This window comes from Macrobrachium rosenbergii, chromosome 44, assembly GCF_040412425.1.
Source record: "Macrobrachium rosenbergii isolate ZJJX-2024 chromosome 44, ASM4041242v1, whole genome shotgun sequence".
Classification (NCBI taxonomy): domain Eukaryota; kingdom Metazoa; phylum Arthropoda; class Malacostraca; order Decapoda; family Palaemonidae; genus Macrobrachium; species Macrobrachium rosenbergii.
Window position 1 is genome coordinate 24,005,504 of NC_089784.1, and position 14,383 is coordinate 24,019,886.

General features: G+C 36.4%; 1 protein-coding gene across 8 annotated transcripts in view; it reads right to left on the reverse strand.

Annotated features, from left to right (window-relative positions):
• Positions 1 to 14,140, reverse strand: part of LOC136829429 (protein CDV3 homolog) — a 15,563-nt gene extending 1,423 nt beyond the window's left edge. The window contains exons 1-6 of one of the 8 annotated variants that reach the window (XM_067088040.1): positions 13,783 to 14,140; positions 10,276 to 10,332; positions 6,385 to 6,579; positions 6,130 to 6,235; positions 5,427 to 5,538; positions 1 to 1,915 (exon numbers count right to left, since the gene is read on the reverse strand). The exon at positions 1 to 1,915 is cut by the window's left edge and continues 1,423 nt beyond it. In XM_067088040.1, coding sequence (XP_066944141.1) covers positions 1,801 to 1,915; positions 5,427 to 5,538; positions 6,130 to 6,235; positions 6,385 to 6,579; positions 10,276 to 10,332; positions 13,783 to 13,989 — 792 coding nt within the window. In that variant the 5' untranslated portion in view covers positions 13,990 to 14,140 and the 3' untranslated portion in view covers positions 1 to 1,800. Of the gene's footprint in view, positions 1,916 to 5,426; positions 5,539 to 6,129; positions 6,236 to 6,384; positions 6,592 to 10,275; positions 10,333 to 13,782 lie in introns of all 8 variants that reach the window. The other 7 variants (XM_067088037.1, XM_067088038.1, XM_067088041.1 and 4 more) reach the window with 7 other exon arrangements.
• Positions 14,141 to 14,383: the final 243 nt, after the last annotated feature.

Below are 14,383 nucleotides of genomic sequence, written 5' to 3' on the forward strand. Positions count from 1 at the left end.
TCCTTACGTAATACTATAACAGCATTCACATCTACTTATGACTTCCTTCATAAAAATACCTTTCAGTTGAAACAAAGTAACAACTACAGAACACTTGCTGTCTAAAAGATTAGATTGTCTTGACCAATGGTGTATATAAACAGAGCAGAAGTTCATTTTAATGTGTACAGCCATAGTATAAAAGGAGTACTTCGTGCAAAAAGAAGCTTCCAATCTCTACTGTATTATTGAGCATACATACCTTGGTGGCACAGCCTGACAACAGCCACTTAGTTTTGGCTTCATACCCTACAAAGATCCATTCTCTGGTCAGAAACACATTTATACATATAAACTTACATTAGACAAAACAAAATTAAAATGTACACCCAGCAATTAATAGAGTCATGCTCTATCTCTGAGAGCTGTCACTTACAATATAGGAACCATCAGCTATTTTAGGTTAATTTAGTTATCACAAAAATTAAACAGCAGTGGTACCACACAAGAAACATCCTATGTAGATCTATTCTTACTCACAAGGGTAAGTGAAAACTTCAAATGAACACTGGGTTTATTCTCATCATACAGTAGAGATTTCATGAATTACTGGCTGTACACTTTGATCCAGTTCCGTACAACGACACCTGTGAGTTGTTTAGATTTTCAAGGCAAACTCTATACAAGGTATCATGTATGTATTTCTATTACATTTTATGCATAGGTTAAGTGTTCATAAAGCAGTTCACTAGAAAATAGGCACTATATTAAAAAAATAAAACTGCTTTGGGAATATCTTTACAAAGGTCTCCTTTGAAAAAGTAAGTATGGATGTTAAATGCCTAATCTACCCAACTCAATTAAGGTAATGTACGGAACAAGATCACTAATACAGTAATAAGGAAAATTTGCCAAACCAGTATTTACATCTCCAACCTAAAGAATAATTATTTGTCAATAATGAATTACCAAGCCTTACCAGAGGCAAACTATTTCCAGCAGGATTACTGTACATTATACTGTATGTAAAAATTTCACGAGGTTTTCTCGTTTTCGCTACAGTACACTAAAAAGACAAAATTGCACGCCTAGCTGTCTGTTCTAATTTAGGATTTATGGTGAAACTTTGATTATGCCTTGTAAAATTAAAATAATGAATCTGTCCTTCAGATTAATCTATCTAAAGCACAAGTTCTTTTTTATTTAGTGCTAGTGGACCATGTGGAAAATGAAATCAAATGGTCAAGCTTTTAGCAACCTGCCTATAAAAATGTTCATATTCTCATCACACTCACAAATTGACCAATAAACAATACATAGTTTTTTAAACACTACAAACATGAAATAAATAGATGGCCTTTAGATTTTCGCTTTTCACATCAAATTAAATGTACCAGGTGAGTTAGCCAAGTGCATAATAGAAAATCTGCACAAAAAGGACTGTTCTTAGTAAATAGAAATTCATCCTACAGACTTAGCATTTCTTTTTATTTTCACTGGTTTTAACAACACTGACAAGTGTAGTAGCATTGTATGTGTCCACAGATTTGCACAAATCAAATTTATTGGGAAGTTAGTAGTATACAGACGTTCTCCCTTTGATGGAATACCATAATATTCAAGTGGAAGGTTGTCAATCTATCCTTATGATCTAGAAAATCATATTTTAAGTTGGTACTTTTCCAATTGCACTAACCACACCCTTTTTCATAGTTCATATTGTCCCTTAGAAAATATAGTAAATATGAGAAATTCCATTTCAAACTATGGGACGTGCCTCAAAGCCAACTTATGTACTGATATAGTCTAAGTTAAGGCCCCTCAGCTGTTGTCACTCAAAGCATCAAAGCGATTAGCAGTACTAAGTTTAGGAGGTGCATGGTCCTCGGCCATAACTCGCGTAGATCCATGTCTTACACTTTCAAAGCCTTCATTGCTGAAAGAAAAATGTATTTTATATAATATAAGCATATTCACCTAATTACATTTTTGACCAAAATGAGTTAAAATAATAAGTAATCAAAAAGACTCAAAACTTTAATTACAAAACATTGTTGCTGCTGATGAAAATTGCCTCTACCTAACAATGTATGATTAATGTTGTTCAAATGATTGCATATAACATTTCCAGCTACATACTTAAGTTAGGTTTTCAAAATGAAAACTTACAATAAAGATAAGGAATACTGATCACTATTGTAAAAAAAAAAAATGCACTTTCCATTTTGCTACAGTACTGCAAAGGCCTTGGAAACTGAATCTTTTAAAGCCAAAATTAATGTTTTCAACACAAACTCATTAATTTCACTTAGCCTTTTCATGTGTCAAACAATACACCCATACAACACATGCACAAAAAAACTATGACGATCTTTTCTTCCTAGTAGTTAATCAGTAAGTTTGGTTTCCTAAGGTCTCCAATAGCCAAGTATCTACTCCTTTTGTAGTCAGATTCGACTGCAAAAGAATTGTGAGGGTTAGGTGGTGTAAACTTCATGGGGTCAGGAAGTGGGTAATCTTATTTAAAAGTAAATAGCTTAGGAGTTGTGTACTTTGTTATAAGTAATGGGTTTGTATAAGAAATTAAATTTATTTCACTGCAACTTCTACAGATCCTACACAACAACTAGGTGGAAAGGAGCTGAGCCACTGATATCCCAATATGAATGGACCCCATAAGTGATTCTCACTCAATTAGTCTAGAACCCTGCTGAGCAAAAAAAAAAAAAAAAAAAAAAAAAAAAAAAAAAGCCAGTATGGTGGAGGAAAAAAAAAAAAATAAAGCTTGTCAATCCAAAGTTCTATGCCTAGCAGGATGCTAAATAGGAAATGGTTGATGACATGAGGCTGATGCCCCCGATCCCACATCACTAATTGATGAGGATAAGGCTTGACCTATCTGCCACTAGAACAGGATAGCATCAAAAGATTTTCTCTTACAGAGTAAGAACACTAGGGGCACATGTGCGCTGTGATCGCTTGTTCTGGGTCAGCTACTCCTCAGAAACATTCTTGTATCCCCTGAAAATAAATATCCTGAACCAAGGGACTCCACTTCTCATAACTTATTTCTCCACATGACCAGTTGTTGATATTAATCTGGATTAGTTCTATAAAAAAAATCCTAGAGATAAAACTGAACAGTCCTAGCAGGACAAAGGTTTTCCTCATTTCTAATCTGTAAAACACAGGAATAGAAAAAGCCATGGCACAATCATAAACAATTGATGTCTGAGTCTTCGCCACTCCACCACAAAGTCCAGGAGGCTTAGGCAAATAGTTCATTAAGGGTCCTCTCAATCTCTTCAATACTAGGCATGCCATTTAGGCAGCCTAATACAGTGAACCTCCTGTATTCGCGTTGTCAACGTTCGTGGACTCACGCATTCGCGGGTTTCTCTGTGGAACATATCTAGCCATCATTCATGGAAAATTCGCCGATTCACGGTATTTTTCACTGAGAAATATTCACTAATTACTATATTTTCATATAATTTTCATGAATAAATGCACTTTTTGTGATAAAAATATTAAAATGTTCAGGTATAAGCATTTTTACAGGGTTTTTCTGTGTTTAAGCTGTCAAAATGGGCAGTTCTAAGCGTTTTTAGAGGGGTTTTAAGCATTCGCGGTTTGACCCATTCACGGGGGTGTGGGGCGATCCCCATGAATACGGGGTTCACTGTAGTTCTTGTTGGGGCTTCCCTTTCAAAATTACGAAATATGCTCTTCAGCTACATAAAATCTGATGTTAAGGCCTCAAAACTCCAAAACTTGAGACAGGGCAGATCGACACATCTTAATTGCAGACAGTTAACATTAATAGATAGCATGTTCTGGAGACCTACAAATTAAAATGGAATTCTGTTGTCTGGAACCAGATGCTTTCTATGAATCAAAATGGAACTCTACTGTCTGGAACCAAGTGCTTTCTATGAGTCAAAATGGAATTCTGCTGTCTGGAACCAGATGCTTTAACAATCCAAGATTCCTTCTTGGACATTTACAGAATATTCTCCATTCTAACTGGCAAAGTTTGGATATTACTGAAGATTCTTGAACCTCACTAGTATCATACTCACAAGAAAAATGAGAAAAATCATAATGAACTAGAATATGTAGTTTATTCCTGGACCCAAGGAAGCAAATTAAAAGCAACCACTTCAGTGATGTCACCCGGGGACTGTAATCTAAGACCATGGATCTCCCATATCTGAAGACATGTCACTTCATATAGACAGCTGCAATACAGATGCCATTTTCTAAAATTAATAACAAAAAATTATACAGGTCTTTTGAGTGCTATAAGTTGAACTTCCCAAGACTCAAGCTCACCAAATATAGTCCTCCCATCCCTAAATTATGATTAACTAGAATGAAATGATTAGGCACTTCACCGATGATTAGGCACTTCACCGATTTCACGAAAAATGTCGAAAACTTGCAAGAACTTCCTTATCATCTAAGTTTAAATTGATCAAAATATTGTACAAGTACAAAATTAAAGTGCAATTCAAAATTTCCAATCAAACCTATTAAAAACATGAAGACCTTAACCTTCAATCCTACAAAAATGCTATACTCAATGTTAGCAGCTCTGTCCCAACATACAATGCATGGTTGGTTTCATGAATTTTGGTACAAATAACAAGTTAAGGAGACACCTAGCAACTCCACAATAATGTTGCTTATTGAAACTAATGTGTCATTTGGTGAATGTGCTTTTTGTCATGATTACATGTTTAGTTACCTTGTTTAGCAGGCACTGTTGTCAACAGCTTCTCAATCTCATTTTGGAGCTGCCAAATGATTCTTTAACTTACGAAAATTTAAGAAGCATACTGTACCTTTAACCTACAAAAATTTATGAAGCCAACTGCACCATAATTGCCAGTGAAATGTCTCCATCTGCACATGTTACCATAACCAATAAACCAGTGCCCATATTAATAATATCAGTCAAGTGCTTGGACCTCAGAAATCAAGATGTGATACTACTAGTCACTTTAACATTCCTTACTCAGGATGCAACTTCAACTTGTTCTGGCACATCACATCCATTTCCGAAGTCATATCTGAGAGCAACGCTTTCATTAAATTTTCCACAAAATGGCTGATATCAAGGACCTTAGGAATTAATTAACTGTTATGGAAGTGTGGAACCATTCTGCAAGTGTTTCTTCAGTTTACATTTGAAGCATATTGTTATTGTCAGGTCGTTGAACCAAACCAATTATTCAAAACTAAAGAAGATTAAAATATTTTCTTGTTTTTGCATATAAGACAAGAACTTGCAAAAACAAACTTCTAATGCAGATACTTGCATTTCAAGATCCAATATTGTTTAGCTTTACTGACTGGATAATGGGTACTTTCAACCTCAAAGGACAATGTGATAATCATAAATAATAATTTATCAAATTATAAAAGCCAAACTGTATGCATACTTAAATCTCTTCTTTCCCCATGCACCCATTGGATTAGAAGCCTGAGCATCAGAAAGCGATGGGAATGCCATCTCGTTGTTTATATCAGGAGCCGTTTTGTTTCGCCTAGGAGCTGCAAAGAAATAAATATATATAATTTCGTTACAGTTACTGTAAAAAAAAATTTCTGTTATGAATAGTAAAGATTAATTATACAAATTTTCAGTTTTCAAAAGTAATTTTTTACCAAAATTCCAAGAACTGATGAGTATAAAAGATTTTGAGTTAAAAAGATCTTTATAAAAATAAATATCCACAATGCTAAGAAAAGCATATACAAAACACCAGACTATTGTGCTTTGTTACATAAAGTAGTTTGACAGCTATCATAAATAGTTCCAAAGAAACATGTTCCTAAAGCCTCTTAGGATCACCCAAAAGATTTGGTTCTCCATGAGATGAAAATTGTAACACTAAAGTTCAAGAAGCTGAACAGCCAAGTGGGAAGAGCCCAGAGGGAACACATTGTTGTCTAGAAATATCAAGTAGTTTAACAAGAATAATAATAAATTATGAAGATGACCTGTCACTATATTGCTTTATCGTGAAATATCAAGTAGTTTAGCAAGAAGTATAATAAAATTATGAAGATGACCTGTCACTATATTGCTGTATGGTAAACTGTAAAACACAATGTATAGTTTTAAGCAGAGAGATAACTCACTAGATTTTGGCAATGGTGAAGCAGAAGTATTGCGCATATGTGGTGGCACATAAGATGAATTGATAGTTGGCCTTCCTTTTTCTTCCGGTTCTATCGTAGTGACCTGCTGGAGAAACAAATAACATCAACGCAAGAACCTTGAGCTGAAACAGTCATTGATAAAATACTCAACTTGTTAATATGATCATTAGTGAAAAGGTTTTACGAAACTTGATTATTTAGAAACAAAAGCTTTACACATAAGTTAAATCTTACAGGTGCAGGTGCAGGCTGAATACTTTCTGTCTTCCAAACACCATCTCTCTTGTCCCAATGTTCACCCTTCTCACCGTCATCGTCCGCTGAGCCACCACCAAGATCTTCTTCATCTTCTATTTGTAATTTGTTTATTTTCAAATTTGTTAAATCTTTGTCTTTGTCATCTTCGAAATCATTCCACTCCTCCTCTTCCTGTAAATAATTCTAGAATAAATATGTTAATGTTGATGAATGAAAAACATCACTAAACACGTCAATTAAAGAAATGTACTGTAGGATTGCTGTATTCACAAAAGCTTAAGTACGGTACTTCCCAAGTTTATTTACAATAGTAGATAGGTAAATTCTACTTCTAACTGGAGGAAATTTGTGCTCTATCTGTTCAAGTCTCAATTTATGTATTACAGCACTGGGAATTTCAAGTCCAATATAACATACAACAGCATACTCAAACTCCAACACCATGTTAAACAAAGCACAGCCACAATATGCATGAAACTCCTTACACAGACTGAACAAGAAATTTCCCATTAAAACGTTTAGCACCATTTTCCATCGAGAACGAATTGTGACAAATTTTAAATTATAACAAATTATGACAGATTATAAACAAGTCTACCACACACACTTCTACAGATTATGGGCCTTACAATTTATAGATAATCAGCTGTTTGTTTGCAAAATTTAACATTAAATAATATTAACCCCTGTATTCTTCCCATAAAAAACAGCTAGTTGGTTTTAAAATCCTTATATTATTTTCATTCTGACTAAAACGTCCAAAATATAATTTTCTCAGTACCAAATTCTCTTCACAACCCATCAGTCTAGTGCAATTAATGATGTCACTGCACAGTTACAGATGTACAGTGTTGAATAATTTGTTTCAGAACATTTTTTTATACGTAATAGTTACTTCTTTCACGAGTTATCGGCTCTGATGCACGTGTGGTTGGAATAATGAAGCATCCATTCTAGTTTTGAGTTCATCTTTTGTTATATTTGTTGAAAGCTGCTCTTATTAATTTGAATATTAGCTAAGAAAGTGTAGCCTAATAAGATATTTAATTAATAGGAACAGTGTAACCAATTCAATTATTTAATCATTTTCAAGTAGACTGATCATTCTAAAGTCGGTGCATTTTGGTTCTCCTGGTAAATTTAAAGTGATTTTGACTAGTCTTTTATTCATTTCCATATTTAATACTTGGGTAACCCATTACAATCCCCCTCAAAAACAAAGTGAGGGTTGAGGGAATCCAAGTGAGATGCCATACCTTAAAGGTTTTAGGTTAATGTAATGTTAAACCCACTGTCCTAAGTTAGATTAAGTAAGGAAGGCTTAGTACTGTTTTTCCCCTATTTTCCATTCATGCCAATTCCTTTCCCGACCCAAAAATCCAGTTTCCCTAAGCCAAGGGCCCTAATATTTTTGTTAGATATAGGGGTGCTTGAAATGGATTATAGCAACATTTCCAATGGAAACTGATATAAAAAAATTTGTCAGTCACATCAAAAATTACACAAAACACACATTTCACCAGTTTGGGAATGAGTGGTAAGGATGGTCAAGCAAGGAAAACAGGCTTTATAGAATGGGTGCCACATAGTATGTAGAACGATAGCCAACGGCTATATACCATGATGTTGATCATCCAATCAACAAATGGCATAGAATAAAAGTTGTTCAGCATATTCTAAAACTATGAAAATGAACTTGCCTTGTTGATTACTCTGAGTTGGAGATTTCACTTTTTTTATACACCTTATATTTTAAAATCCCAAGTTTGCCACTAATGTTCACATGCACATTAGATGGCTTGTCAATCACATGAGTTCTGGGTCACAGCCTTTTTCAATCAAACCAATTGAGAGTAGAGGTCAACTTGGGTCATCCCCAAGCCATATTTTCAGCCAACAGAATTAAATGTTTTATATGCCTGTGAGATCTATGCCTACAATCCCTCATTTTGAATTTTGTGATGAACCAGTCACTTATATCTTGTGAAAAATTTACACAACTCCGCAACCCCAAGTTGGAGGATATATTTTTCTCCAAGGCTGATAAAGCAATGAACAAGTTTTTATATCAAAACTCTTGATAGGCTAGGCACAGCACATGTAAAGAAGGCAGCATGCATTACATGTATGCTGATAGTCAAGACTTACATGGAAAGACTAATATTGTGCTTATTCTTAGGGAAGGAATGTGTGCTTAAGATATTTTCCATTCAATAAGTATAGATTATATGTTCTGCTATTCATGCTATCAAGGGGGAGGGGGGGGGCAGCGGCAAAGTCTCTCACCACCCGCTTTCCTAGGCCAGGACATGGAATGGTCTGTAGGTTAAAGGAAAGTTTGATTAGAATGAATCCCTGCTGAAATGTGTCTCTGAGGATGATTTCATGTTGACTGAGATGGAAGCCAAGGCCTACTTGTGTCAGTGAGTTCTTGCTTGTATATTGATGGACCAAGTGTTGCTTTGACAATAAGTGGAACATAGACGGAGTAATAGAGTACAGTATACTCAACGACGTGTGGCAGCTATATCTGATAATGAAATCCTCCAAGCAACAAATTGTGTAAAGAAGTTATTAAGTGTGCCTTTAACCCTCAAAAAAATTACCTTTCTGGTCAATTTTTCAGAATTGGTGATTTTTATTTTTTTTGGTGGCCACTAATTTTTCTTTCATCATTAAAGTGAACCCCATCAGATGGCCATGTGACACCCTGAATCCTCATTACCCACTCACTGGGATTTTAAATCTGGCCTACTGCAAATCCAGTAGACCTAGGAAGTGCCAGAGGCCATTTTTTGTAAATTAGAAAAATTATGACTTCATATCACCACATGTACCAGTGCTCTGACCCAGATTTGGCTATTCTTTCCCTTTCTAGCCTCCACAGTGGAATCATGTGACGTAAATGTTTTTTACTTTCAAAATGTGACACATTCAGTCCCATAAAAAAGTCCTATTCATTATCACCTACTTACCTATTAAGTCTATTGCATTTGGAAGTAGTGAGTAAAAGGCGTTCCATGTAAATTTTGGTCATTTCTGGAAATGTCCAAATTTGCTTGCTCTAGCTGCACCCAACACTTCCCACCAAAGACAACATTGTCCTGACTAAATACAGTAGATCCCAGGCCTAAAATTTCCAGGATCAACTCAAATCAACTGAAGGCTAAAAAGAGGTTGGAACCAGATGACTTTAGGCTAAACTCTGCAACTTCAAATAGGGTAAGTAGTCCATTTGTTATTTTTTTAAAGTTAGCAAGGTGATAAGTGAGGATTTTGTCCTACTACTGTTAAGGGGCATTCAAACAAAAACTTCCCACATATTAATACCACTATGGTCAGGTCCTGGAAAGGTTTGGTTTGGTCATAGGCCAGCTGAAATGCTTGATACAATCACTCCCTAAGATCACAGCCTGGGCCAATGTATGTAAATCTGGGTTCGCCCTCAAAATATATAGATCACCCTTTTCTTCTTCTTCTTTCAACCTCATTAGTCCCACTGTATATCAGGGTCGGCCGCTCAAGTCAACTTTCTCCATCTATTTCTATTCCTTGCATCTTCTTCCCCCAGTCCCACCTCACCCATATCCCTCCTCACCACATCCACCCATCTGATCCGCTGTCATATAGATCAGTCTATTTCATCTTAAACACTGATTTACAAATTGCAGTGTCTTGGAAAAAATGTCTCTCTCTAGGACCATGAGTTGGCCTGTGTCATCTAGATTAGTGCAAAACAAAAAGTCAGAGCCTTTGCAGAATGACAGGAAAAGGTACAGTATTGCCAACTTTTAAAGAAACTGACAAAAATGCTGTTTTTTGCTCATTTTCAATTGAAATGACATGAATAATGATAACAATACCTACTTTTGGCCTTGGCTTGCCTTTCTTGATCACTGAGAGTGGCAGGTCAAGATCCAAAAGCTGTAAAAAGAAAAATGTGCATGCTTTTTAAAATTGTACAGATGGGCTTATAGAAATAATCAATTTGGGAGTGTTCTTGACCATAGCAAAAAAAAAATAAAGATCAGCAGGTCTAAGTTTCTATTTGGGCACATGGTCTGGCATTAGCTACAGCCTAAACAAACAACCTTCCTTACATTTCCTAGGGTGTTGTACCTTTACCTAACTAGACCTTACCTTACTTAACCTGTCCAGTGCTGTGCCCTGATCTGGTCTGAAGGGCTTCATCCTCCACTTAACCCCTCCAAATAACACTGAATGCTAAATAAATGGAGTGGCCTAGGCTACACCTTAATGGTAGTAGGTCCAAATCCTCACTTTTTGTAATACCAATACAGTATACCTAAAACAACAAATGAAATTTTTAATTTGAAATCATTCAAGTTAAAATCATTGGGTTTCACGCTCTTTTTCAGACTTCTTCAAATGTTTGGAGTTGATTGTGAAAGTGCTAGACCTGGGTCTTATTGTATTCAGTCAGGACAATAACATGTTCAAGCGGCAATGTTGCATGGCTCTTGGGTACATGAATGTTTAATTATTTTAAAGATACTACAGAAATCTACATGGAACATCCTTCACATACCATTTCAAACAACAAGAGTTTATGGGGAAGTAGTGTTGGTACAAAGGAGTTTCTATAACATCAAATTCATTAAGTGCTTCCACTCTGGTTAGGTGGCTGGGACGGAGAGAATGGCTGAATCTAGATCAGAACGCGGGTATATAATAGCACGACTCATACTATTCTGACTGGTTGGATTTAAAAGAATCAGTAAGCCTAAGGTATGATCTAAGTCAACTGGGCATACAACTAAAAGGCCTTAAATTTCCCAAAATCTGGTAATATAGGGCAGCCAGTGTGCCAATGAACAGCCATCTTATGAACTATGGAAGGGAAGTGCAGTATAACTGTATTCACATCAACTTGGGGCTTAAATAATTTACTTTTCCGGCATAAAATTGGTACTCTTAATGATCTGAGGGAAATCGACCAGTAAATAATTTTTTTTTTTGGCGGTTCACAACATGATGAACTTTCATTCTACTTTGAAGACAGTGGAAGAGAAATACAATTCTGTACCATCGTTTAGTAAACTACTGTTTAGTTGAAAAAATATTAGCAGTTTCATTTGTTTCCTTCTCCAAACAGCAGTTGGTTGACCATCTAAAAACATACCTGAGTGGTTTTGGCTAGTCTGGTCATCACAATCTGATATTGTCATGCTTATTAAGATGAAAATGCTAAGCCTGCTGCCTAAGGTAGGCTACATCTATATATTCAATCAAATCTTATATAAGATAGGATAGACTACCTTCACTTGAACTCTAGCCTAACCTTGCCAAAATCAAATATTACATTGTTAGGGGACCAGACCATAAAATTTCACCTTAAGTCATTATCACATTTTGGATTTAGGAATAATTTTCCTATGTTTTAATGTGCGCCTTGAACATTTCTGACATTAATTTCATTAGGAAATGACCTAACCAACCATACCTAACCTAACCGAGGGTACCAGGTCCTTACCCTAGTGCATTAGAAAAATTCCATAAATTTAACTTAATCTGAAGGACTATCCTTTTAATTCACAAATTTATTGTGTTCCCCACCCAAAAAACTGCCTTTCCCACTGTGGTCCCATGTGGAACAGCCCCCCAAGAGCATGTCGTGCAATTGGAACTTCAGAAGTTTAAGTGAATATGCATACAATACTACCTTAATACTATTCTCCTTGCATTTTAATATATTTTTATCTATTTACTAATTTATTAATCTATTTTCCTTTTTTAATAAGTGGGATCTCTTCTTTCTGTATTTCCCTTTACCTCCTCTTCCTTCTTTCTAATGAACACCATATTTTTTGGAAGCTTGAATTTCAAATCAATGGCTCCTGTGGGCTTGTTTTACATGAACAGGTTTCACCTTATGAATAATAACAATAATAATGAACTGTACGACATAAGGGTGGAGCCCACTGCAATATCTCTAAAGAGCTCATTTGCTAAGGAAACTAATATCAGAATCGTTCAACCACATACTGAACTACAGGAAAATGATATTTTACATCGAGAAAAATAATACTGACCATAAGGTCCATACCTCAGATGAGATAGCCAATGGTCAAAGGTAAGAGGTTAGCTTGCACAACCACCATAAGTACAACCAAAATTTTAAGTAACCTATCAAGTAAAATTAACCAGAATGGACCAAGACTACTTGAATATACAAGCCTTGGATAGGTGTAGCCTACCCTAGCCTACTAATCAAGAGGTAAAGCCTTACTAAATGATTATGTTTGGCCTACAACTATAACGGTATTGGGTAAAACTAGACTACAGTAGAACTAAGTATAAGCTCCGCGTCGAGTATTACCTTGAAAATTGACTTTTTCTTTAGTATTTCGGTAGCTTATCAACAATTCAAGTTATTTTTTATTGCTCAACTGTAATTAACCTCAGAATTTATTATATTTTTGCTATCACCCATGCGCAGCATTATAGGAGAACTCTAGGTAAAAAGTGGGGTGTCCTTCATCAGGGGGTCAGGGGCCAGAGTCCCCAAGGCTAAGTAACACAGCCTACTAGGTTAGGTTAGGTTAGGTTAGGGCACATTAGGTTAGTATGATTCCTTTTATACTAGGTTTCCTTACCCAATCCCTTCTTGAACATATGGCTCCCTAATGTCTCTCATATTCATGGCACCCTTCCATGCAAAACTAGCATAGTACTTAGAAATACCAAGACTACTAACACACCACTCTGGTTTGGTAAATATCAGCTTTATGTGCAAAATTGGTGCCCTGTTTAGTACCAGCACCCAGGGAATGAACCTAAAAACATATACAAAAGACTGTAAATACCATAAACAAACAAAATGTATAAACATTAACAAAAGACATTAAATACTATGGTGGACGACTGGTGTGACCCAAGCTGCAGTTGCAGCCTTCAATGTGGAGTGGATGAAGAGCTGGGAAACAGGGGCAGGAGCGAGAAATCTGCCTGTCAAAACTGGCCAAACCTAACCTTTCCTAAAATGTTGGGCCCTGACCTAACCTGACTTAGGCCGCCCCCTTGGATCCCCTCAGACCAGGTAAATTTTATTCAATGGGAGTTTTCTCTAGGTGGCGAAATTACCAATGGCTAGCCTACCCCTGTCTCCCTACTCTGCATACTACCCTTCAGTTTTACTCTATACTGACCTCACAGTATGTTCTGGAACCATCGAACACCTGCAGGGCATTCAGGCTGCCTTAAGGTGAGCCACGAGCCAGAAAATAGGTCTGCAACCTCAGCCTAGCCTACACAATAGAATAGACCTGGCCAGACCTACAATCCCCTTAAAATTCTGACGTCGAAGTCTCATGTGAAAACTAACCACGTGCCCAGGTCATAGGGTATAGTTACCTTCTGCGGGGGATCTTCTACCACGGGCGAATCCTCCGAAGACTCTTCTAATTTCCTGACGGGCTCGACTTTGGACTTGAGGACTTGGATCTGGTCCTTTTTCTCGGACTCCTCGAGCCGTCTGGCGATTTCATCGGAGGTGGTGAACTTTTTCCCTTTGACCTTTTTCTTGTCCTTTTTGGCGAAGAAACTGTCTAAATCCGACATGGTTTAGTTCGACCAGATGTGAGTGAGAGAAATAAAGGGCGAAATCACATGGACCTAAACATCACCAAGAACGAAGACGATCGGGGAAGTAAGAGCACCCTCGCAATGGTGTTGGATGCTGCACGAGTGAACAAATGACCATCGGATTATCGTTACGAATACGCAATCATTCATAAGATCAGACACCTAATGAATCTATGATTCTATATAGAGGGTGTTTCAATCTTCGTATGATTTAATGTTGTAAAAGAAAATGGGGATATTATTTTGCCGGGTTTATAACAATTCTTTACGTCGAATAAACACAGAGAATTTCACAGTATGATGAAATTTTCACTGCGGTCGATTCTCGGGATACGTAACTAAGTGCTTTAAAGCAAAATGCAAAGCAATA